The following is a 27,500-nucleotide window of genomic DNA, read 5'->3' as shown; positions in this document are numbered from 1 at the left end:
TCAGCCAGACCACTAGAAAGGTGTCCCTCTAACCTAGGACGGCCGTAACAGAGTGTAGCTACTGTCTGCTGGCTTTCTCTCATATGTTGACTGGTCAACATAATGGTTCATTGACCTCTCATTGGTTGCATCCCAAATGGCATCCTATTGGACCAGAGCTCCATGGTCCCTGGGTGAAAGTAGAGGCTGTAGGGTGCCATTTTGGGACGTACACTTGGTTTTCTCTCTCTCTCTTTCTCTTCTCTGAGGTAAGACTCATTTGTCACCTACGGGAGAATCAGAGAGATGTCAGTAATCAACAGGACATGCCTTCACATATGGAGCATTCACAGATACTGTATTACCATCGATAACATTCTATAGCCGTCTACCGTACAGTCACCTTAGGACCTTGTACAGTCACCCATAACCTGCATGAGGACCCATCATAGCTAGTCTGACACTATCTTAATAATATATATTTCAAATATACAAATAATAGTAAAAATATCTATATAATATATAATAATAATATATATTTAATATGTAATAATAATTTAAAAAATATATATATAATATATAATAATAATATATATAATAATAATTAAAAACATATATATAATATATAATAATAATATATATAAAAATAATAATAAAAATATATATATAATATTAATATATAAAAATATATATAAAATAATAATAGATATTTAATTTATAATAATAAAAAATATATATAATATTAATATATAAAAATATATATAAAATAATAATAGATATTTAATATATAGTAATAATTATAAAAAAAAATATATATAATATATAATATATACATATATAAAAATATATATACAGTGGGGCAAAGAAGTATTTAGTCAGACACCAATTTTGCAAGTTCTCCCACTTAAAAAGATGAGAGAGGCCTGTAATTTTCATCATAGGTACACTTCAACTATGACAGACAAAATGAGGAAAAAAATCCAGAAAATCACATTGTAGGATTTTTAATGAATTTATTTGCAAATTATGGTGGAAAATAAGTATTCACAGACCTGTAACTTCTTCTTTAAGAGGCTCCTCTGTCCTCCACTCGTTACCTGTATTAATGGCACCTGTTTGAACTTGTTATCAGTATAAAAGACACCTGTCCACAACCTCAAACAGTCACACTCCAAACTCCACTATGGCCAAGACCAAAGAGCTGTCAAAGGACACCAGAAAGAAAATTGTAGACATGCACCAGGCTGGGAAGACTGAATCTGCAATAGGTAAGCAGCTTGGTTTGAAGAAATCAACTGTGGGAGCAATTATTAGGAAATGGATGACATACAAGACCACTGATAATCTCCCTCGATCTGGGACTCCACGCAAGATCACACCCCGTGGGGTCAAAATTATCACAAGAACGGTGAGCAAAAATCCCAGAACCACACAGGGGGACCTAGTGAATGACCTGCAGAGAGCTGGCACCAAAATAACAAAGCCTACCATCAGTAACACACTACGCAGCCAGGGACTCAAATCCTGCAGTGCCAGACGTGTCCCCCTGCTTAAGCCAGTACATGTCCAGGACCGTCTGAAGTTTGCTAGAGAGCATTTGGATGATCCAGAAGAAGATTGGGAGAATGTCATATGGTCAGATGAAACCAAAATATAACTTTTTGGTAAAAACTCAACTCGTCGTGTTTGGAGGACAAAGAATGCTGAGTTGCATCCAAAGAACACCATACCTACTGTGAAGCATGTGGGTGGAAACATCATGCTTTGGGGCTGTTTTTCTGCAAAGGGACCAGGACGACTGATCCGTGTAAAGGAAAGAATTAATGGGGCCATGTATCGTGAGATTTTGAGTGAAAACCTCCTTCCATCAGCAAGGGCATTGAAGATGAAATGTGGCTGGGTCTTTCAGCATGACAATGACCCCAAACACACCGCCCGGGCAACGAAGGAGTGGCTTCGTAAGAAGCATTTCAAGGTCCCGGAGTGGCCTAGCTAGTCTCCAGATCTCAACCCCATAGAAAATCTTTGGAGGGAGTTGAAAGTCCGTGTTGCCCAGCAACAGCCCCAAAACATCACTGCTCTAGAGGAGATCTGCATGGAGGAATGGGCCAAAATACCAGCAACAGTGTGTGAAGACTTACAGAAAACGTTTGACCTGTGTCATTTCCAACAAAGGGTAAATAACAAAGTATTGAGATAAACTTTTGTTATTGACAAAAAACGTATTTTCCACCATAATTTGCAAATAAATTCATAAAAAATCCTACAATGTGATTTTCTGGATTTTCTTTTCTCATTTTGTCTGTCGTAGTTGAAGTGTACCAATGATGAAAATTACAGGCCTCTCTCATCTTTTTAAGTGGGAGAACTTGCACAATTGGTGGCTGACTAGATACTTTTTTGCCCCACTGTATAATATATAATAATAATATATATTTAATATATAATAATATATATATATAATAATAATAAACAATAATACTATAATACTATAATAATACTATATACATATTGGTTATGCATTACGTTACATCTTTATATCTTTACTTTATGAGAATGTTTGACCCATGATATACAGTATGTACATATCATGACTATTTAATTCCTAAGGTCTTAGAGAGAGAGAGAGAGATTAAACGTTGAGATGAAAAGCCAGAGAGAAAGCAATGATCTCAGTGGGGAGTCTGTTGTCAACCATCCTTGGGGATTAACTCTCCATTCCCAAACAGAGACTGACTAGAGACAGCCAGACTCCTCGTGCAGAGAGAGAAAGAGCTGGGTAGCGTCCTGTGTCAATATTGATGCTGCTGGGACGTTGGGGCAACCCTGGTGGTGGGAGGCCACAGAGACGAATTCTCAAGCCAAATATCTAGTGGGTGGGTGTGTGTGTGTTACCCGAGCAAACACAACAACGTTATGCCTCTAACTTCATCAAAATGAAGCCTAGTGATGGCTCTCAACTTGCTTCAGAAATAAGCGATTGGGATTTAATATCAGTGAAATCGTGTGGGTTGGTGTGTGGGCTGGTGTGTGGGTTGGGGGATGGATAAGGATCTATATCAATCCTGGACACAAACAAACACACAGACATCAGATGTACAACAAACAAGACCTATGTTGACTTGTGTGTCCTGCTCAGTACATTAGTCACCTTCATCACGGTGTGTCCTGGTCAGTACTTTAGTGACCTTCATCACGGTGTGTCCTGGTCAGTACTTTAGTGACCTTCATCACGGTGTGTCCTGGTCAGTACTTTAGTGACCTTCATCACGGTGTGTCCTGGTCAGTACTTTAGTCACCTTCATCACGGTGTGTCCTGGTCAGTACTTTAGTCACCTTCATCACGGTGTGTCCTGGTCAGTACTTTAGTGACCTTCATCACGGTGTGTCCTGGTCAGTACTTTAGTGACCTTCATCACGGTGTGTCCTGGTCAGTACTTTAGTCACCTTCATCACGGTGTGATGAAGTTTCTGTTCATTTCATTTAAGTTTCTGGTCAGTTTCTGTTCATTTGAAAGATGAGGAAGATATTTTGTCATATTGTGAGCCAGTTCCAGGGATTCAGAAGGTTGATTGTGTCCCTTTTTACTACATTTTGTTAATCGATACAGAAAGGCTGTTCAAGAAAGCAGGCTCAGTGAGTTTAGCAAGCTAACTGTCCCCAATATTCTGAAATAACTTCTGCAGAGTCATTAGACCAGCTCTGGGTTAATGTACAGTCATTAGACCAGCTCTGGGTTAATGTAGGAACCTCTGCAGAGTCATTAGACCAGCTCTGGGTTAATGTAGGAACCTCTGCAGAGTCATTAGACCAGCTCTGGGTTAATGTAGGAGCCTCTGCAGTCATTAGACCAGCTCTGGGTTAATGTAGGAACCTCTGCAGAGTCATTAGACCAGCTCTGGGTTAATGTAGGAACCTCTGCAGAGTCATTAGACCAGCTCTGGGTTAATGTAGGAACCTCCGCAGAGTCATTAGACCAGCTCTGAGTTAATGTAGGAACCTCTGCAGTCATTAGACCAGCTCTGGGTTAATGTAGGAACCTCTGCAGAGTCATTAGACCAGCTCTGAGTTAATGTAGGAACCTCTGCAGAGTCATTAGACCAGCTCTGGGTTAATGTAGGAACCTCTGCAGAGTCATTAGACCAGCTCTGGGTTAATGTAGGAACCTCTGCAGAGTCATTAGACCAGCTCTGTGTTAATGTAGGAACCTCTGCAGAGTCATTAGACCAGCTCTGAGTTAATGTAGGAACCTCTGCAGAGTCATTAGACCAGCTCTGGGTTAATGTAGGAACCTCTGCAGAGTCATTAGACCAGCTCTGGGTTAATGTAGGAACCTCTGCAGAGTCATTAGACCAGCTCTGGGTTAATGTACAGTCATTAGACCAGCTCTGGGTTAATGTAGGAACCTCTGCAGAGTCATTAGACCAGCTCTGTGTTAATGTAGGAACCTCTGCAGAGTCATTAGACCAGCTCTGTGTGAGGGAGATGCAACCAACTTCCCTTTTACGTCAAGCCCAAGCCCAAGCCCCCTCCTCGCTCATACAGACCAGGCAGGCTCACCCTCCCCCTCAAAGACGCGATTCCTTCAGAGGCCAAACTTGGAAAGGTATTAAAGTAGGATTAGCTTCCCCCACAGTGCAGTGCTTGTGTCATTCAAAGGGCTCTGTTTTGGAGAGCCGACCCTGTTTGATTGTGACTAGCAGCCGGAGTCTGAGTGAGGGGGCCATGCACAGAGAAGAGGTGGATTTAACCCCCAATCTGTACACACACACACACACACACACATCCCTTTACCCCAGTCCAGCGTTCACTGTTAATTCCCCCTTCTTCAGTTCTTCAGAGAAGGCTTTACTTCTCCTACCAGCTTCAGAGAACCTCTTTCTCCTCTCGGCCCCCTCGCTCGCTCCCCTCCTGGAGAGGGTGGGGTGGGTTGGTTGCCATAGTGGGAGCGTCACGCATTGGATATTCTGAACCGACCTCGTTGAGAATGGAGCTCAGGAGGCCCCAACGCTGGGGGAAAAGTCTGGATTAAACTCCAGGACAATGCCGGACAGAAAGATTCCTCAAGGGGCAAAATAGGAATTACAGGCCCCGTAATAATGCAAGGTGACAGAGAGAGGAAGTGGGAAAATAATGTCCTACAAGATTAGCCAGTTTGGTAAAAGGGCAAGAGAAGAAGGGAGAGAATAGAAAGCAGACTGATTCCATCCGGATGGGGAGTTGCAGCACTTCCCTAAGTTGTATGGAAGTCTCCGTTTTAACCTTTCACCTTTTAATTCCATTTGATTTGGCTGTCTGGGATTCTGATATGTCTTTGGCCTGATTGTGACAGCATGCATAGCCCCGTCCTAAATCCTTTGTCAAGGGAAAGTTTGTAAACTATGAGAATGAACTAGGGCTTGGCGGTGTTAGTGTTCAAATACTGGAGAGTTGAGACCAAATCACGGACGCTGGACAGAGTGGATTTCAGTTGTAACGAAAGACAGTTTTAATGAGTCAGGGATATCTTGTCCCGCAGTTTTACGTGCACGGACCTAGTTCACATAACTCGGCAAGGAGCCAGGTGAAAAAGAGGCCTATACAATGGTTACATACATTTTTATACATAGAATAAAGTAGGTGGAGTCTTGTCGTTTCGGTCTTCTTGACTGGTCGGAGGGTTGGAGGCGGGCCTTGCTCTAGCCAGAGCGGGCCCCATTGGTGCACAGCAAAAGTTCTTTGCTCTTGGGACCGGCCAGTTAGAGGGAGATGAGATGTGTGTTTATATAAGGAAGAGGGGGTCAGTCTTATGGCTGGGTGTATGTGTTCTTACGACGGAATGTCTTTGTTTATATGAGCTATGTGTATGAATATTTATATAACAAATCCCCCTCTTCACGTCTATTAGACGTGAAAACTATAGCAGAAAGGTGGCGGTTGCAATCGTGGGTATACATAAGGTGGTGCTCCTAACCTTGTCTGGTTTGCATGGTGGGTCTGTAGGTGTAGTGCTACGTTTGGGACGGGAGTGATTGGAGGGAGTGATATCAGGAAAGGAGTTAGGGACATGTGTAGGGGTTGGTGTATGTGATGTGGCAGGGTGAAATAGTTGTTCAATTAACCATGTGAAAGTCCTAGGGTTACTCCAAATATCAGTAGGAATATCACAAATAAGGGACCAGATATCCCCAGCCTCACCCAGAGAGGGAGAAATTTCCCTCTAACTGGGCGAGGTTCCCTTCTCAGGGGAGGCGGAGTTTGATGCCGCATCACCTGAGGAAGGAGTGTCTTCATTTGGAATCGAATTTAGGCCGCTCAAATCAGCTCTGACTTCAGTCAGTGTTCCAGAAGGAATTGGGGCTGGGGTGCAATGTGTAAGGCGGTGTCAAGGTGTGCCTGATTTACCTTTGACCTGGACTGAGTGTGAAGTAACCTCCTTCACTTCGTACGGTCCAGTCCACCTGGGTTCCAGCCACTTTCTCTTGTGGACTGTAACCCTCACCCCGTCACCAACCTTTACCTTCAGTAGTGGCGTGTCCCCCGGCAGCTCCCCCTCCTGGACCTTGTGAACCTGGGTAGAGAGTGCTGCAGAGAGAACCGTCAGTTTTTTCACATAATTAGACATTACAATTTGTTGTACATCAAGGGCGGGCATATGACCTCCCTCCCTTGGTGGACCATGCATGACTCTACCAGTCATTATCCCAAAGCTATCTTAGCTTTTGGTTTGACGTTCCACCAGATTTTGGGATTGGGGCCTGTACACAGATCCAAATCTGTGGGTTATGCCAAATCTTTCTTCCACCTGTCTCAGGTGTTTGTTAAATGTGAGCCATTTGTCAAATTTGATTTGTCTTGGGATGCCATACCTGGGTATTAGTTTGGTTTGTAGCCACTTAAAAGACTGACCTAGCATCCTCCCCTTTTGTTAGTATTGCCTCTACCCATTTGGAGAACCTATCTACTATGACTAGGAGATAGAGTTTGCCTTTAGATAAATTTTCGGGGCCCATGTCGGTGTAGTCTATCCTAATATCCTGAAAACATGCATTAGGAATTACGTATGAGCCCATTGGTGTTTGATATGGTTTCTTTGGGTTGTGTCTGTCACAACCATTGCATTCGTCACAAAATAAATCATCGTCATAAAATAAGTCAGTCATATTTTTTATGTGAGGGTGCCACCAGATGTGCGAGGCCTTTTTGGAGGGTCTTTAGTTTGCCTTCGTGTGTGGGGCCATGTGTTTCTCATAAAAGTTCTGGGTCCATCAGTGTGGCCTGCTTCATGGGCATGGGCTGAGTCTGTATAGATATTCAGTCTCTCCTTTTCCTCTGATGAGGACCTGCGTCAATCCGATGATTTCAGCTAATTTGGCCGATGCTGGTTGAGGGTTGATGGCTGATTGAAGGGTGACATGTGAACCGTCTGGGAGTTGCTGTTTCCTTCTTCTGCCGTGGGTGGTTGGCATTTCTATGACCAGGGGATGGTGCTCCCAGTCATTCCCTGGAACTGCGGTTGGTTGTATGCGGGTTGCTGATGCATGGGTGTGGGTCCTGGTTGCTGATGTTCGTACTGTTGAGGTCTATTTCCACCCCTTTCCTTCCCATATGGACCTCTCGTAGAGTTCCACTGGCGTTGTTGTGGTGTGAGTGGGTATGGACACTCTCGTGAGTAGTGCCCTGGAGTTCTACAGTTGAAACAAACCCCTCTTTTTTGGATGGCCTGGTATCCATTGCGGCTGGTATGCAAATTGTGGTTGCGGGGGATACCAAGGCCCCGGGTTGGCTGGTTGAGGACCGGCCTGCTGTTGAATCATCTGGGAGATAGTCTGGGCCACTATTTGAGAGATGTCTGTTTTGGTGCCCGTCTCCTTCGTTTCTTCCGCCACCATCTGTTTCTTAGGTTTTTCTCCTTGTTGTGCTTCCTTCAATTGGAGTTTCAGGAGTTGTACCTGGAGGGACTGCACCTGGCTCTCAGCACCCCCTCTTTCCTTGTTGTGCTGGGTCACATGGTGGTGCACATGAGTGTTGAATTGGGTCAGAGGAAGTGCAAACAACCCTACCGTTCCTCTGAGTTTGGTTTTAACATCTCCGGGACACCCGTTGACCACCATTTCCTTCCACATGCTGAGTGTGGTATCAGTGTGATCGAATGGTTCTTCGTGGACCGATCTCCATGTGGTCTTAGCCCTGTCCAGGTATGCTGCAGGTTGCTCACCTGGGTTGATTGTAAAGGAGGATAAGGTGGCATGGTTTCTTTCTGTAGGGTATGCTCTCCGTAGAACTTCCCATAATCTGGTACGGAAGTGGTCTATGGGCAGTGTTGGGGCCCGCCATCCAAGGTCAGCTGCTGTCATGAGGGCCTCCATGGTTCCGTGGTCGGTGGCTCTTGCTAGAAGTGCTTTCATGTCTCCTAGGCAGAGTTGCAGGCCTGACGTAAGTGTCTGCAGTTGAAGTAGCCACGCTGAAGCTCCTCCATGTAGGCTAGGCATCTGTCCCATCAGTGTTGTTAAATCAGTCATTTTCCAGGGCTGGTACTCCACAGTGTGTGCATCACCTGGTGTCGGTCGCAGGGGGTACTGTCCTGCCATCTCCTGCTCTCGCTCTCTTCTATCAGCAATTCTGGAGGACCGACGGAGTGTTTCGGACCCCATTGATTCGGTAACTTTGGTTACTGTTCCTCTCATTATGCCTTCCACACGGTAGGCTCCCTCTCTGTTGTTATCTTGGTTAGCTATTAGCTCCCTGAGTTCCTTAGCTCGAGCTATTGATGTTTTCAGCAGCTCCTGCATCTTAGTCACGTTTGGAGCTCCCATCGGAGCTGGGGTGAGCACCATGTCAATTTCTTCTTCGTTTTCGATGTCCATGTTCTGATGACAGTCCTCCCTATCCGTCTGATAGAAGTGGTTTGAATCTAATCTTGTTTGTAGGTGTCCTCTGGTTTCAGAGGTGAGAGAGTTCACAGAGGAGCATTGCGGCCTCCGTTCCTGGGGGAGGTCTCCTGCTCCTGGAATCCCAGTTTCGAACTGTTCACATACCATATGGCCAGCCGTTATCCCCAGGGTAATTTCCCCTTTTAACTCCCCTTGGTCTATTCTCAGAACTGGAGCCTGTATTGTGGGAGGTGCCCTGGGCAGGAATGGGTTGTGTGACGGGCTCCGGTGATTTTGTCCCTTTGAGTATGGCGGGGGCTGAACTGCCTCCATTGTCAATTGTGGATATAGTGAGGGAGAAACGGCCACAGGGGGAGCCGTGGGCAAGTTCTCAGGCGGAGCTTTAACATCCCCCGACGCCACAATAGCCACGCCCATCATGTCTGGTGTGTTTTTGGGCAGCACCCTCCTACTCTCCTGTATGGCCCATGTACCTATCTTGAGCTCCCCCTCTGCTCTCTCTCTCTCTCTTGTACCTACTTTTTTGAACCTGTGTATGTTGTTTCTCTCCGCCTCACTCGCTTTTGCATGCTCTACTGCGTCCTCTAATTCTGTCTGCATATCTTGGAGTTTCCCCCCTGTAGGTGGTCCTCCGCTAAAATAACCTGCTTGTGTCCATCTTATCCGTAATCCTTTCCACACTTTCTCCACTTTCCCATACTGTTTTTTACCTCCCGCTCTATCAATCATACTCTGATCTAAATATTCATTGAATTTTAGTTTGGGCGTGGTAGCTGCAGACATTTTATCTAGTTCGTCTGATAATGTGTATACTGCGTTATTTAGGTATATTCAATCCTTACTATGTGGTGTTTATTTCTATCGTTGTATGCGTAGCCTGTCCCTGGTCGAGACAAAGGGGGTTATCAGTATGTGACGCCCGCCACGTGTGTATTTCACCGGTATTTTATTTGAATTTGTTCAGCGATTCGTTTAGGTATTTTCTATAAATGATTATGCGATTTCCTTTTGGAACAATATATCAGTGAATATATGCGGTTCTATAACAATTTTCAGAGTAATTCTAGCTCTTTAGGAAATATAGATAGAATGTCTAGACAACCAAGAGTTGTTCAGTGAATTATTTAAATACTTTCTGTAAACAATTCAGTAAATTCCTTTATGAACTTATATCAGTAAATTCGAGCGATTCTATAGCAATTGTCAGAATAATTACATATCTTTAGGAAATATGGATAGAATAGAAAAACCCAAAAATCAGTGTGTAGCTTTTAGCGTCTGTCAAACAAAGTCTGTACTAAGCTCGGCGGCTTATTTAAATACTTTCTAGAAACAATTCAGTAAGTTCCTTTATGAACTTATATCAGTAAATTCCAGCGATTCTATAGCAATTGTCAGAATAATTTTAAACTTTAGGCAATATCAACAGGAATGAAAAAAACGAAAATCAGTATTCCATTCGATACTAAGGTGGCTTTGTCTACCAGCACGTGTGCATAATAGCCCAGTTACGTATCCCAACCTACTCCGCGACAAACGTTTCTTTCAATTTAATTTCCCCCATCTCCAAATCATGGAATGTCAACTCTGGTTCATCTTATGTTTATTGTTTGATGTGCAATAGCCACATCATTCCCGATCTCTGTCTAGTGGAAGGCCAAACTTACATATCCTATATCTATTCGACTACACCTCTAACATAACCAATTAAACAGTTTACAACTCATTCAATAGGATCTTTTACATGCAGATTCAGTCGATCTATTAATTAACTAAATCTCTAAACACAACCAATTAAACAGTTTAGAACTTATTCAATAGGAACTTTTACGTGCATACTACACTTCTACACAAAACCAATTAAACAGTAAGCACTTATTTAATAGGAACTTTTACATGCAGATTCAGTCGATCTATTAATTAACTAAATCTCTAAACACAACCAATTAAACAGTTTAGAACTTATTCAATAGGAACTTTTACGTGCATACTACACTTCTAATAATAGGCCAATTGATAAAAAATAAAAATACAAATAAAAAATAAAAACGAGCAAAACAAGATCTCCCCGATCAATGTCTTAGGTTCTTATGTAAAAAATTTGGGCACCGATTCATACTCACGCCCAGTACTTTCTGATCAAAATTTGGTTTAGGCTATAATACAATATGCAGATTTCGATATAACGGGCTCTGCTCACCTTTATATAGAGCGCTCCGATCAGATTTCCTGAGGCAAGATGAATGGCTGGGGAAGTCACTCTTCCGTCTGATTTTTTAGCCGTGATCAGTCTCGTCCTCTCACACTAACTTATAATAGATCGAATTCGAGAACAACCATCCTCTGCTACCAATTCTGTTAGTGTTCAAATACTGGAGAGTTGAGACCAAATCACGGACGCTGGACAGAGTGGATTTCAGTTGTAACGAAAGACAGTTTTAATGAGTCAGGGATATCTTGTCCCGCAGTTTTACGTGCACGGACCTAGTTCACATAACTCGGCAAGGAGCCAGGTGAAAAAGAGGCCTATACAATGGTTACATACATTTTTATACATAGAATAAAGTAGGTGGAGTCTTGTCGTTTCGGTCTTCTTGACTGGTCGGAGGGTTGGAGGCGGGCCTTGCTCTAGCCAGAGCGGGCCCCATTGGTGCACAGCAAAAGTTCTTTGCTCTTGGGACCGGCCAGTTAGAGGGAGATGAGATGTGTGTTTATATAAGGAAGAGGGGGTCAGTCTTATGGCTGGGTGTATGTGTTCTTACGACGGAATGTCTTTGTTTATATGAGCTATGTGTATGAATATTTATATAACAGCGGTGTACTGTATTTAACAATATACCAGTATTGATGCACAGACCGGTTTGGGTTTTTACTTCACCCTTTAATGCTATTTGAATGTTTTGGTTGATTAAATGTGATACGCCGTGTGTAACGACCATTTTTATAGTTTACTTCCCTACGTGAGTCATCTCTATCAGCTCTCTCTCCATGCTGCTTTCAACACAGAACTAGCCACGCCCCCTGACACTCAAGGAGCGCATTTGTTGTTCCTCGACTACGAGACACTTGCGTTCAGTCTGCATGGTCAATGCAGGACATGGAACAATGTTGATAACGACGCAGTTTTCACTTTTCTTCTTAATATAAATCAACTGCCGTTCTATAATTACACTATTCGTTTGTGTTTCTTACATCAGCAAACAGCTAGCTTGTCTTTTCTTAGCAAGTAGGGTCTAAATCTTGTTAGCTGCTAATTGTTAGCAACTAATGCTAATCGCTAGCTAGTTAATAAATGTACTGAGTCAGAACAAACGTAATTAACTATACAGCCTGATAATACCAGTGATGGTGTAGACCTAAATCAGCATGTTGTTTGTGCTACAGTATCTTCTAAATCAAAGAGGAAGACATGAAGCAGGAATATATTAGCTATGAAGTAACTAACGGAAAACATTCAATGTAGCCAAAAAATATAGTGTCCCCTAGGAAACACTTGTCAACACTTTGGTTCCTACCCTGTCACAATAACTCCCCCTTGGCATTTTTATTCGTTGTCATGTCAAACAACACTGTATTCAATGTCCCCACTAATATATTCTAACTTTTGAATTAGAATAATTATTTTATTTCCATGATTCCAACAGTTCACCCAAGTTTTTGCTCTAAAACACAATTGCAACATTTGGTTAAAAATACAAAAATTAGGCCTGGATTGTTTGCCCATATTGTGCAGCCCTACATGGCAGTGTGGAAATTCTCTCCATTGAGTGCAAGAAATGCAGAAATATTGAATTGAATGGTATAAACCAATCAGAATGGAGAAAGACCCATTTGACATCAGTTATAATGTATGTGTTGCCAACCTTAGGGGTCACGCATAACTCATAAAGCAAATGTATAACTTTTAAAAACATCAAACACTGTCCAATTTGTTTTAAATAGTGTGATATTTTGGCCGTATCGCCAAGCCCTAGTATGAACTGTGGAAGAAAGCATTTTAATAATGTTCTCTAGCTCTCTTTATTACACTCTATTTTATTTCTCTCTCACAGCCCTTCTTTCCAACCTCCCCGCACTCTCTCTCTCTCAAACCCTTAGTGTACTCATCAGCCCTGAGGTGCTGTGATATTACAGATGCTGATCACGTTATTAAACAAAGTCTCTGCGGGTCATTATCATACGAAGGAGTCGCCATGAGGCAGACGTCAGAGCCGGTTGTAATCCACACACACCATGGGGCATCCACCCTCAGCTCTGCCCCACCCCGTCCTCGCTGGGGCACCTGCCTGTAATATTCATGAAGCAGGATAATTGGTTTGGGACTCGGGACAGCATGGAACAGCAGCTGCCTGTGGGAGAGGTGGCTGGTATCAGCAGCTGCCTGTGGGAGAGGTGGCTGGTAACAGAATGTTCTGTAGATGTATGGACTCTGGCAATTGTTACTAAGTGGACTATCCTAGCTAAATTAATCAAATGTAATTACATTAAATGTAGATTTAGTAGTATCAGACATGCTATCGGGTGGTGCTATCGGATTGACTATGGGAAACAAGAGGACCATTTACCCTTATATTGTATTTGTCAAATTGGTGTCAGAAGTGGGATCCAATGTGCCACATTTCAGGCTATATTTATAACGGTCTGATCAAATGTTTTGCACATGGGAACATTTTATCCCTGTTTAACTTTTTTTGTTGGATGGATGAAAAGTCATGCTGCTGCTGCTGCTGCTGCCTACCCATCAGGCCTTGTTGCGATGCAAATGTATCATCTCAAAACATTTAAAACGGCTTCCTCCTAGACAGCCCCCCCCCCCCCCCCCCGTGAAGGCCCTCATCCTTTCCCAACCGCTAATGCCCATGGTCGGGCTCAAGCGGAGCATCGTGGGGGGGGGCGGGTCGGCTGTGCTTTTACAGTTGAGCGGGTGTCAATAGGCTAAGGGGTCGCAGTGGGTAGCCAAGCATAGCCCAGTCCTACTCTGTCACATATAGCAAACAGAATGTGACACAGGGAATTAACAAAACAAGCCTACGGGAGTATAAAATCTAACATTTATGATTGACATTATACTACATGCAGTAAATAGTAGTAATAACTGTACTGCTAAGAACAATATATCTGCAGTTGTTACAACCATTGGTCGTCACAAATAATTCAAGACTACTCCAACAATCTGTTCCAACTCTGGTCTCATCACCTATGCTTTCCCCTACTCTTGTCTCCTCAGGCTGTTTGCCACCAAGTGCAGTGGTTGCCTGGAGAATATAGCTCCTACTGAGTTTGTGATGCGTGCCCTGGAGTGTGTGTACCACCTGGGCTGTTTCTGCTGCTGCGTGTGCGACAGGCAGCTGTGCAAAGGAGACGAGTTTGTCCTCAAGGAGGGCCAGCTGCTCTGCAAGAGCGACTACGAGAGGGAGAAGGAACTGCTCAGCTCCATGAGCCCTGATGCCTCAGATTCAGGTAAAAAGTACAACTCTCCTTAAGTTTCCTCAGTGGCGCTGTGCCCTGTTCCACAGATGTGCGGGCTTCTCCTATCTGTTCCTCTGGTTCTTCCTTTTCCTTATAATGATGCAGCTTGCCAAACCAATATGGTTCGTAGCACCATATTCTTTAGATACCACCACACATTTTCTGCACAGTATCATTACAAACTATCTTTTCTGATTTTAATACAGTGATGATTATATAAATCCCAGGACTTCAACTACTGTATGGAACTGTTGAAGAGATGGGCACCAGGCCAATAGTAGTGCACTATATAGGAAATTAGGAGCCTTTTGGGACAAAGACAGGGGTCATTCAAACCAGACAGGGGTCATTCAAACCAGACAGGGGTCATTCAAACCAGACAGGGGTTATTAAACCAGACAGGGGTCATTCAAACCAGACAGGGGTTATTAAACCAGACAGGGGTCATTCAAACCAGACAGGGGTCATTCAAACCAGACAGGGGTTATTAAACCAGATAGGGGTTATTAAACCAGACAGGGGTTATTAAACCAGACAGGGGTTATTAAACCAGACAGGGGTCATTCAAACCAGACAGGGGTCATTCAAACCAGACAGGGGTCATTCAAACCAGACAGGGGTTATTAAACCAGACAGGGGTTATTAAACCAGACAGGGGTCATTCAAACCAGACAGGGGTTATTAAACCAGACAGGGGTTATTAAACCAGACAGGGGTTATTAAACCAGACAGGGGTCATTCAAACAAGACAGGGGTCATTCAAACCAGACAGGGGTTATTAAACCAGACAGGGGTTATTAAACCAGACAGGGGTTATTAAACCAGACAGGGGTCATTCAAACCAGACAGGGGTTATTAAACCAGACAGGGGTTATTAAACCAGACAGGGGTTATTAAACCAGACAGGGGTCATTCAAACCAGACAGGGGTTATTAAACCAGACAGGGGTTATTAAACCAGACAGGGGTTATTAAACCAGACAGGGGTCATTCAAACCAGACAGGGGTCATTCAAACCAGACAGGGGTCATTCAAAACAGACAGGGGTTATTAAACCAGACAGGGGTTATTAAACCAGACAGGGGTCATTCAAACAAGACAGGGGTCATTCAAACCAGACAGGGGTTATTAAAACAGACAGGGGTTATTAAACCAGACAGGGGTTATTAAACCAGACAGGGTTCATTCAAACCAGACAGGGGTCATTCAAACCAGACAGGGGTTATTAAACCAGACAGGGGTTATTAAACCAGACAGGGGTTATTAAACCCCGGGGAGCTTAATTTAACGTATTATGAATGTGTGTTTAATCAACAATTTTTTAAAGATCATTGATATTAAATACATGATCGGAGTCAAACATTTGGCTAAATGGAAGAAGTTGAAAGATAACAGTAAGAAAGTCCTGGAAATAATGAAGGCGGGTTCAATTGAATAGATGTAACAATGATATTCCATTATGTACTCTAGTGTGGATACAGGTCATTTGAAACAGTGGAGAAAGGTCAAAGAAACAGCGACGCTGTTTCAGTTCTGTCAACGACACATTGGTGCGGCTGGCTTCCGGGGTTGGACGCGCGCTGTGTTAAGAAGCAGTGCGGCTTGGTCGGGTTGTGTATCGGAGGACGCATGACTTTCAACCTTCGTCTCTCCCGAGCCCGATGAGACAAGATAGTAGCTACTAAAAACAATTGGATACCACGAAATTGGGGAGAAAAAGGGGTAAAAAGAAAAAAAAAGAAGGCAAGACTTAAAACCTCTTAAAGGATCCGCCCCTTCCCCCTATTTGAAATGAATGTAGTAGAGAATGAATGTAGGAGAATTTAACACATTAGATCTGGTAAAAGATAATACAAAGAAGAAACCATGCGTTGTTTTTTTGTATCATCATCTTTGAATTGCAAGAGAAAGGCCATATTCCAACACAGGCGCAATTTAGATTTTGGCCACTAGATGTCAGCAGTGTATGTGCAAAGTGTTAGACTGATCCAACGAACCATTGCATTTCTGTTCAAAATGTTGTATCAAGACTGCCCAAAGGTGCCTAATTGGTTTATTAATAACTTTTCAAGTTCATAACTGTGCACCCTCCTCAACCAATAGCATGGTATTATTTCACTGCAATAGCTACTGTAAATTGGACAGTGCAGTTAGATTAACAAGAATTTAAGCTTTCGGCCAATATCAGATATGTCTATGTACTGGGAAATGTTCTAGTTACTTACAACCTCTTGCTAATCGCATTAGCCTACGTTAGCTCAACCGTCCCGCGGGGGACCCACCGGGACCCACCGATGCTGTTAAAAATCACCAAAGATCTGCAGACAAGCTCTCCCATGCCTATCAATGCAGTGTATATATCGATATTGATTGTTTCCCTTTATGGTTATATAACAGTATCCTCTGCACATTTATTGTAAATAAAAATCCTGCTGCTGGATGTAGTCGTCAAGGGTTAGTCGTCATTTGTGTTACGTTTAGAAAACCTGTTCAATAATGTTTCAATGACACAATGCTTTTTGGGTTGTAATTTCCTTTTGCAGAAAAGAGTGAAGCTGAGGAGCTGGACGGGAAGCCTGAGAAGGGCTCTGGGGGTCAGGGGAAGGGCAGTGACGACGGGAAAGACCCTCGCCGTCCCAAACGGCCACGCACCATCCTGACCACACAGCAGAGGAGAGCCTTCAAGGCGTCCTTCGAGGTGTCCTCCAAACCCTGCCGGAAGGTAACCAACCACCTTACAGTCTGACAAAACAGATACAGATCCTATCACTCACAAGAGGAGATGATGTCATAGACCTGCGTAGCTCTAGTATGTTCCAATAATGGCAACCATCTTGGTCAGGAATAGATTAAATTGGACTGAATTTAATACTGTGTCTTAAACAGCCATGAACTTTAGAGCCCATCCGAATTTAGGCCGTTCCTACTACTATTGTTGTGTCTTACCAAATAACAATGTGTCTACCACTTCTAGAAGATACTACTAAGATATTACTACTCGTGTATTAAATATTCAATAAAATGTCATTAAGAATTTAAACAACTATATTCAGACACTTATCATACAACCCCCTTTTATCGACTTTATCAAAAGTATAATGTATTTTAAATACTTTCGACCACCTCTTACTCCCTCAGCTGCTCGGCCGGCGCCTAGCAGCTGATTAAACTTGTCCATTTTGACTTCTCCCCCCAGGTTAGAGAGACGCTGGCGGCAGAGACAGGCCTTAGTGTCCGTGTCGTCCAAGTGTGGTTCCAGAACCAAAGAGCCAAGGTGAGATCTACCTGAACGATGTCTAAAAAGCTGCTCCCCAAATGAAACAGGATGGAAAATACAATCACTTTTAATAAACATTTCAACAGTCAACTTGCAATGATCAGGGTTTTAGGGCACCTTAATGCTACTCTATTCACAGTCCCATGTGGCATTAGCTATTCTCTATACGTTGCACTATATGGCCCAAAGGGCTTTGGTCAAAAGTAGTGCTCTATATAGGGAATAAGGATGCTATTTGGGATGTAGCCTAAGATTCACTGAAGTATGAACCATATTGTCTATACATGTTGGTCAAGCTTTTGCGTCTGCTATTAACCAGCATTGTGTTTTATTTGTAGATGAAGAAGCTAGCCCGGAGACAGCAACAACAGCACGAGCAGCAGAACTCCCAAAGGCTAGGCCAAGGTAGGTTTCTCTAGTTGTGAGTGTTGTGTGTCTGTATGTCTGTGTGTTTAGTGTGTGTGCACGTGTGCACGTGAACGTGTGGTTGCATATGTGTGTGTGCCCAAGAGGTGAACTGGCTGAGAGTGTGGTTTGGAAAGGAGATGGAATAACTGGGCAGGTCTTCTGCATTATGATGAGGCTTCACTGGTTCTAGAATACTTCTAGAATACCTTATGATGAGGCTTCACTGGTTCTAGAATACTCCTAGAATACCTTATGATGAGACTTCACTGGTTCTAGAATACTCCTAGAATACCTTATGATGAGGCTTCACTGGTTCTAGAATACTCCTAGAATACCTTATGATGAGGCTTCACTGGTTCTAGAATACTCCTAGAATACCTTATGATGAGACTTCACTGGTTCTAGAATACTCCTAGAATACCTTATGATGAGACTTCACTGGTTCTAGAATACTCCTAGAATACCTTATGATGAGGCTTCACTGGTTCTAGAATACTCCTAGAATACCTTATGATGAGACTTCACTGGTTCTAGAATACTCCTAGAATACCTTATGATGAGACTTCACTGGTTCTAGAATACTCCTAGAATACCTTATGATGAGGCTTCACTGGTTCTAGAATACTCCTAGAATACCTTATGATGAGGCTTCACTGGTTCTAGAATACTCCTAGAATACCTTATGATGAGGCTTCACTGGTTCTAGAATACTCCTAGAATACCTTATGATGAGACTTCACTGGTTCTAGAATACTCCTAGAATACCTTATGATGAGACTTCACTGGTTCTAGAATATCCACATTGTAGTAGAACTCTCACACAAGTCAAGGCCAGAGAGATTCCTTATCAAGACCGTTTCAAGCGTCTCAGTTGGAGTGCTGATCTAGGATCAGGTCCCCCTTGTCCATATAATATGATCTTAAAACTGATCCTAGATCAGCACTCCTACTCTGAGACGCTTGACAGTGGTGAATGGTCCTGGCCAGGGTGGGACAGGACAGGGGTCATTCCAGTGGTGAATGGTCCTGACCAGGGTGAGACAGGACAGTGGTGAATGGTCCTGACCAGGGTGAGACAGGACAGGGGTCATTCCAGTGGTGAATAGTCCTGACCAGGGTGAGACAGGACAGGGGTCAAAGCCAGGCCTCAGTCCAATGATGTGTTATTATTACCAGACCCTGACCAGGGTGGGACAGGACAGGGGTCATTCCAGTGGTGAATGGTCCTGGCCAGGGTGGGACAGGACAGGGGTCATTCCAGTGGTGAATGGTCCTGACCAGGGTGGGACAGGACAGGGGTCATTCCAGTGGTGAATGGTCCTGACCAGGGTGAGACAGGACAGGGGTCATTCCAGTGGTGAATGGTCCTGACCAGGGTGAGACAGGACAGGGGTCATTCCAGTGGTGAATAGTCCTGACCAGGGTGAGACAGGACAGGGGTCATTCCAGTGGTGAATAGTCCTGGCCAGGGTGGGACAGGACAGGGGTCATTCCAGTGGTGAATGGTCCTGACCAGGGTGAGACAGGACAGGGGTCATTCCAGTTGTGAATGGTCCTGACCAGGGTGAGACAGGACAGTGGTGAATGGTCCTGACCAGGGTGAGACAGGACAGGGGTCATTCCAGTGGTGAATGGTCCTGACCAGGGTGGGACAGGACAGGGGTCATTCCAGTGGTGAATGGTCCTGACCAGGGTGAGACAGGACAGGGGTCATTCCAGTGGTGAATGGTCCTGACCAGGGTGAGACAGGAGAGTGGTGAATGGTCCTGACCAGGGTGAGACAGGACAGGGGTCACTCCAGTGGTGAATGGTCCTGACCAGGGTGAGACAGGACAGGGGTCATTCCAGTGGTGAATGGTCCTGACCAGGGTGAGACAGGACAGGGGTCATTCCAGTGGTGAATGGTCCTGACCAGGGTGAGACAGGACAGGGGTCATTCCAGTGGTGAATGGTCCTGACCAGGGTGAGACAGGACAGGGGTCATTCCAGTGGTGAATGGTCCTGACCAGGGTGAGACAGGACAGTGGTGAATGGTCCTGACCAGGGTGAGACAGGACAGGGGTCATTCCAGTGGTGAATGGTCCTGACCAGGGTGGGACAGGACAGGGGTCATTCCAGTGGTGAATGGTCCTGACCAGGATGAGACAGGACAGTGGTGAATGGTCCTGACCAGGGTGAGACAGGACAGGGGTCATTCCAGTGGTGAATGGTCCTGACCAGGGTGAGACAGGAGAGTGGTGAATGGTCCTGACCAGGGTGAGACAGGACAGGGGTCACTCCAGTGGTGAATGGTCCTGACCAGGGTGAGACAGGACAGGGGTCATTCCAGTGGTGAATGGTCCTGACCAGGGTGAGACAGGAGAGTGGTGAATGGTCCTGACCAGGGTGAGACAGGACAGGGGTCATTCCAGTGGTGAATGGTCCTGACCAGGGTGAGACAGGACAGTGGTGAATGGTCCTGACCAGGGTGAGACAGGACAGGGGTCATTCCAGTGGTGAATGGTCCTGACCAGGGTGAGACAGGACAGGGGTCATTCCAGTGGTGAATGGTCCTGACCAGGGTGAGACAGGACAGTGGTGAATGGTCCTGACCAGGGTGAGACAGGACAGGGGTCATTCCAGTGGTGAATGGTCCTGACCAGGGTGGGACAGGACAGGGGTCATTCCAGTGGTGAATGGTCCTGACCAGGATGAGACAGGACAGTGGTGAATGGTCCTGACCAGGGTGAGACAGGACAGGGGTCATTCCAGTGGTGAATGGTCCTGACCAGGGTGAGACAGGAGAGTGGTGAATGGTCCTGACCAGGGTGAGACAGGACAGGGGTCACTCCAGTGGTGAATGGTCCTGACCAGGGTGAGACAGGACAGGGGTCATTCCAGTGGTGAATGGTCCTGACCAGGGTGAGACAGGACAGTGGTGAATGGTCCTGACCAGGGTGAGACAGGACAGGGGTCATTCCAGTGGTGAATGGTCCTGACCAGGGTGGGACAGGACAGGGGTCATTCCAGTGGTGAATGGTCCTGACCAGGGTGAGACAGGACAGTGGTGAATGGTCCTGACCAGGGTGAGACAGGACAGGGGTCATTCCAGTGGTGAATAGTCCTGACCAGGGTGAGACAGGACAGGGGTCAAAGCCAGGCCTCAGTCCAATGATGTGTTATTATTACCCACTATCCGATATCCCCCCAGAGTCCTGACCAGGGTGAGACAGGACAGGGGTCAAAGCCAGGCCTCAGTCCAATTATGTGTTATTATTACCCACTATCCGATATCCCCCCAGAGTCCTGACCAGGGTGAGACAGGACAGGGGTCAAAGCCAGGCCTCAGTCCAATGATGTGTTATTATTACCCACTATCCGATATCCCCCCAGAGTCCTGACCAGGGTGAGACAGGACAGGGGTCAAAGCCAGGCCTCAGTCCAATGATGTGTTATTATTACCCACTATCCGATATCCTCCCAGAGTCCTGACTAGGGTGAGACAGGACAGGGGTCAAAGCCAGGCCTCAGTCCAATGATGTGTTATTATTACCCACTATCCGATATCCCCCCAGAGTCCTGACCAGGGTGAGACAGGACAGGGGTCAAAGCCAGGCCTCAGTCCAATGATGTGTTATTATTACCCACTATCCGATATCCCCCCAGAGTCCTGACCAGGGTGAGACAGGACAGGGGTCAAAGCCAGGCCTCAGTCCAATGATGTGTTATTATTACCCACAATCCGATATCCCCCCAGAGTCCTGACCAGGGTGAGACAGGACAGGGGTCAAAGCCAGGCCTCAGTCCAATGATGTGTTATTATTACCCACTATCCGATATCCCCCCAGAGTCCTGACCAGGGTGAGACAGGACAGGGGTCAAAGCCAGGCCTCAGTCCAATGATGTGTTATTATTACCCACTATCCGATATCCCCCCAGAGTCCTGACCAGGGTGAGACAGGACAGGGGTCAAAGCCAGGCCTCAGTCCAATGATGTGTTATTATTACCCACTATCCGATATCCCCCCAGAGTCCTGACCAGGGTGAGACAGGACAAGGGTCAAAGCCAGGCCTCAGTCCAATGATGTGTTATTATTACCCACTATCCGATATCCCCCCAGAGTCCTGACCAGGGTGAGACAGGACAGGGGTCAAAGCCAGGCCTCAGTCCAATGATGTGTTATTATTACCCACTATCCGATATCCCCCCAGAGTCCTGACTAGGGTGAGACAGGACAGGGGTCAAAGCCAGGCCTCAGTCCAATGATGTGTTATTATTACCCACTATCCGATATCCCCCCAGAGTCCTGACCAGGGTGAGACAGGACAGGGGTCAAAGCCAGGCCTCAGTCCAATGATGTGTTATTATTACCCACAATCCGATATCCCCCCAGAGTCCTGACCAGGGTGAGACAGGACAGGGGTCAAAGCCAGGCCTCAGTCCAATGATGTGTTATTATTACCCACTATCCGATATCCCCCCAGAGTCCTGACCAGGGTGAGACAGGACAGGGGTCAAAGCCAGGCCTCAGTCCAATGATGTGTTATTATTACCCACTATCCGATATCCCCCCAGAGTCCTGACCAGGGTGAGACAGGACAGGGGTCAAAGCCAGGCCTCAGTCCAATGATGTGTTATTATTACCCACTATCCGATATCCCCCCAGAGTCCTGACCAGGGTGAGACAGGACAGGGGTCAAAGCCAGGCCTCAGTCCAATGATGTGTTATTATTACCCACTATCCGATATCCCCCCAGAGTCCTGACTAGGGTGAGACAGGACAGGGGTCAAAGCCAGGCCTCAGTCCAATGATGTGTTATTATTACCCACTATCCGATATCCCCCCAGAGTCCTGACCAGGGTGAGACAGGACAGGGGTCAAAGCCAGGCCTCAGTCCAATGATGTGTTATTATTACCCACAATCCGATATCCCCCCAGAGTCCTGACCAGGGTGAGACAGGACAGGGGTCAAAGCCAGGCCTCAGTCCAATGATGTGTTATTATTACCCACTATCCGATATCCCCCCAGAGTCCTGACCAGGGTGAGACAGGACAGGGGTCAAAGCCAGGCCTCAGTCCAATGATGTGTTATTATTACCCACTATCCGATATCCCCCCAGAGTCCTGACCAGGGTGAGACAGGACAGGGGTCAAAGCCAGGCCTCAGTCCAATGATGTGTTATTATTACCCACTATCCGATATCCCCCCAGAGTCCTGACCAGGGTGAGACAGGACAAGGGTCAAAGCCAGGCCTCAGTCCAATGATGTGTTATTATTACCCACTATCCGATATCCCCCCAGAGTCCTGACCAGGGTGAGACAGGACAGGGGTCAAAGCTAGGCCTCAGTCCAATGATGTGTTATTATTACCCACTATCCGATATCCCCCCAGAGTCCTGACTAGGGTGAGACAGGACAGGGGTCAAAGCCAGGCCTCAGTCCAATGATGTGTTATTATTACCCACTATCCGATATCCCCCCAGAGTCCTGACCAGGGTGAGACAGGACAGGGGTCAAAGCCAGGCCTCAGTCCAATGATGTGTTATTATTACCCACAATCCGATATCCCCCCAGAGTCCTGACCAGGGTGAGACAGGACAGGGGTCAAAGCCAGGCCTCAGTCCAATGATGTGTTATTATTACCCACTATCCGATATCCCCCCAGAGTCCTGACCAGGGTGAGACAGGACAGGGGTCAAAGCCAGGCCTCAGTCCAATGATGTGTTATTATTACCCACTATCCGATATCCCCCCAGAGTCCTGACCAGGGTGAGACAGGACAGGGGTCAAAGCCAGGCCTCAGTCCAATGATGTGTTATTATTACCCACTATCCGATATCCCCCCAGAGTCCTGACCAGGGTGAGACAGGACAAGGGTCAAAGCCAGGCCTCAGTCCAATGATGTGTTATTATTACCCACTATCCGATATCCCCCCAGAGTCCTGACCAGGGTGAGACAGGACAGGGGTCAAAGCCAGGCCTCAGTCCAATGATGTGTTATTATTACCCACTATCCGATATCCCCCCAGAGTCCTGACTAGGGTGAGACAGGACAGGGGTCAAAGCCAGGCCTCAGTCCAATGATGTGTTATTATTACCCACTATCCGATATCCCCCCAGATTCCTGACCAGGGTGAGACAGGACAGGGGTCAAAGCCAGGCCTCAGTCCAATGATGTGTTATTATTACCCACAATCCGATATCCCCCCAGAGTCCTGACCAGGGTGAGACAGGACAGGGGTCAAAGCCAGGCCTCAGTCCAATGATGTGTTATTATTACCCACTATCCGATATCCCCCCAGAGTCCTGACCAGGGTGAGACAGGACAGGGGTCAAAGCCAGGCCTCAGTCCAATGATGTGTTATTATTACCCACTATCCGATATCCCCCCAGAGTCCTGACCAGGGTGAGACAGGACAGGGGTCAAAGCCAGGCCTCAGTCCAATGATGTGTTATTATTACCCACTATCCGATATCCCCCCAGAGTCCTGACCAGGGTGAGACAGGACAAGGGTCAAAGCCAGGCCTCAGTCCAATGATGTGTTATTATTACCCACTATCCGATATCCCCCCAGAGTCCTGACCAGGGTGAGACAGGACAGGGGTCAAAGCCAGGCCTCAGTCCAATGATGTGTTATTATTACCCACTATCCGATATCCCCCCAGAGTCCTGACTAGGGTGAGACAGGACAGGGGTCAAAGCCAGGCCTCAGTCCAATGATGAGTTATTATTACCCACTATCCGATATCCCCCCAGAGTCCTGACCAGGGTGAGACAGGACAGGGGTCAAAGCCAGGCCTCAGTCCAATGATGTGTTATTATTACCCACAATCCGATATCCCCCCAGAGTCCTGACCAGGGTGAGACAGGACAGGGGTCAAAGCCAGGCCTCAGTCCAATGATGTGTTATTATTACCCACTATCCGATATCCCCCCAGAGTCCTGACCAGGGTGAGACAGGACAGGGGTCAAAGCCAGGCCTCAGTCCAATGATGTGTTATTATTACCCACTATCCGATATCCCCCCAGAGTCCTGACCAGGGTGAGACAGGACAGGGGTCAAAGCCAGGCCTCAGTCCAATGATGTGTTATTATTACCCACTATCCGATATCCCCCCAGAGTCCTGACCAGGGTGAGACAGGACAAGGGTCAAAGCCAGGCCTCAGTCCAATGATGTGTTATTATTACCCACTATCCGATATCCCCCCAGAGTCCTGACCAGGGTGAGACAGGACAGGGGTCAAAGCCAGGCCTCAGTCCAATGATGTGTTATTATTACCCACTATCCGATATCCCCCCAGAGTCCTGACTAGGGTGAGACAGGACAGGGGTCAAAGCCAGGCCTCAGTCCAATGATGTGTTATTATTACCCACTATCCGATATCCCCCCAGAGTCCTGACCAGGGTGAGACAGGACAGGGGTCAAAGCCAGGCCTCAGTCCAATGATGTGTTATTATTACCCACAATCCGATATCCCCCCAGAGTCCTGACCAGGGTGAGACAGGACAGGGGTCAAAGCCAGGCCTCAGTCCAATGATGTGTTATTATTACCCACTATCCGATATCCCCCCAGAGTCCTGACCAGGGTGAGACAGGACAGGGGTCAAAGCCAGGCCTCAGTCCAATGATGTGTTATTATTACCCACTATCCGATATCCCCCCAGAGTCCTGACCAGGGTGAGACAGGACAAGGGTCAAAGCCAGGCCTCAGTCCAATGATGTGTTATTATTACCCACTATCCGATATCCCCCCAGAGTCCTGACCAGGGTGAGACAGGACAGGGGTCAAAGCCAGGCCTCAGTCCAATGATGTGTTATTATTACCCACTATCTGATATCCCCCCAGAGTCCTGACCCTTCTGTTTCCACCACTGTGATATGACTGGGCGTGTGTATGGGTTTGTGTGTGCGTGCGTGAAGTCGCTGCCCAGTATCAACCTCCCAACCCAGCAGATTTGTGACAGCAACTCACTGTTTGAATTAAGAATAGCATTATATATAGAGCATTATAAACCGGGTAGTTCCTCCTCGGGCCATATTGCTTAATTATAAACCGGGTAGATCCTCCTCGGGCCTTATTGCTTAATTATAAACCGGGTAGTTTCTCCTCGGGCCTTATTGCTCAATTATAAACCGGGTAGATCCTCCTCGGGCCTTATTGCTTAATTATAAACCGGGTAGTTCCTCCTCGGGCCTTATTGCTTAATTATAAACCGGGTAGATCCTCCTCGGGCCTTATTGCTTAATTATAAACCGGGTAGATCCCCCTCGGGCCTTATTGCTTAATTATAAACCAGGTAGATCCTCCTCGGGCCTTATTGCTTAATTATAAACCGGGTAGATCCTCCTCGGGCCTTATTGCTTAATTATAAACCATGTAGATCCTCCTCGGGCCTTATTGCTTAATAATAAACCGGGTAGTTCCTCCTCGGACCTTATTGCTTAATTATAAACCGGGTAGATCCTCCTCGGGCCTTATTGCTTAATTATAAACCGGGTAGATCTCCCTCTGGCCTTATTGCTTAATTATAAACCATGTAGATCCTCCTCGGGCCTTATTGCTTAATTATAAACCAGGTAGATCCTCCTCTAGCCTTATTGCTTAATTATAAACCGGGTAGATCTCCCTCGGGCCTTATTGCTTAATTATAAACCGGGTAGATCCTCCTCGGGCCTTATTGCTTAATTATAAACCGGGTAGATCCTCCTCGGGCCTTATTGCTTAATTATAAACCGGGTAGATCCTCCTCGGGCCTTATTGCTTAATTATAAACCGGGTAGATCTCCCTCGGGCCTTAATGCTTAACTATATGTCAATAGTGTCGCAGTATATAACACATAACTCTACTTTTACATTTGCGCTTTAGGATAAAAATGGTATCGAACACCCAAATACAAGCTAAGTAATGTAGACGCTTAAGTGTTCAGAAGCATCCAGGTGTTTTGAGTCCATATTTGACCTAATATTGAGTCGGTGGTCATTTTTTGTTTCTATTCTGGATTTCTGAACTTTCTATTCCTTCACCTTTGATATTGATAATGAATCACCGTATCAGTCGGGAGCCGAACTGATAACACCAACACACTGTCTCACACTTGAGACTGCATGAGACTGCATTAGACTGCATGTTTAAAGATGGCTGCAAAACTGACGTCATTTGGGTGATAGTGTTGATTAGAATCATATCAAAGCCAGGGGTTATCAAGTGTGATCAGCTCGGCTCCCCATCGCTGTGGTGCTTTGTTGAGGACAGGATATGAGAGACGGAGTAATATGTGCTCAGCACCTCCGAAAGTACAAGTAGCGGCGTCTGCGAATGGGCTGCCATGTCAATAATGTGATCTAATAACCAGGGTTTATAACCACCTCAGTCACCCAGTGTAGTTAACTAAATGAGCCCTGTAGTTAACTAAATGAGCCCTGTAGTTAACTAAATGAGCCCTGTAGTTAACTAAATGAGCCCTGTAGTTAACTAAATGAGCCCTGTAGTTAACTAAATGAGCCCTGT

The 27,500-nt window shown here is 45.8% G+C and overlaps 1 protein-coding gene across 1 annotated transcript in view; it reads left to right on the top strand.

Moving 5' to 3' along the window:
- LOC139409833 (LIM homeobox transcription factor 1-beta-like) overlaps window positions 1-27,500 on the top strand; it is a 114,206-nt gene that overhangs the window by 84,073 nt on the left and 2,633 nt on the right. Inside the window, exons 3-6 of the mRNA XM_071155219.1 lie at window positions 14,081-14,313; window positions 16,865-17,043; window positions 17,518-17,595; window positions 17,937-18,003. Of these exons, the coding sequence (XP_071011320.1) occupies window positions 14,081-14,313; window positions 16,865-17,043; window positions 17,518-17,595; window positions 17,937-18,003 (557 nt within the window). The remainder of the gene's footprint in view (window positions 1-14,080; window positions 14,314-16,864; window positions 17,044-17,517; window positions 17,596-17,936; window positions 18,004-27,500) is intronic.

Source organism: Oncorhynchus clarkii, chromosome 5 (assembly GCF_045791955.1).
Source record: "Oncorhynchus clarkii lewisi isolate Uvic-CL-2024 chromosome 5, UVic_Ocla_1.0, whole genome shotgun sequence".
NCBI lineage: Eukaryota > Metazoa > Chordata > Actinopteri > Salmoniformes > Salmonidae > Oncorhynchus > Oncorhynchus clarkii.
Note: the sequence above shows the minus strand (reverse complement) of the source record. Positions and strands in the feature narration are given on the sequence as shown.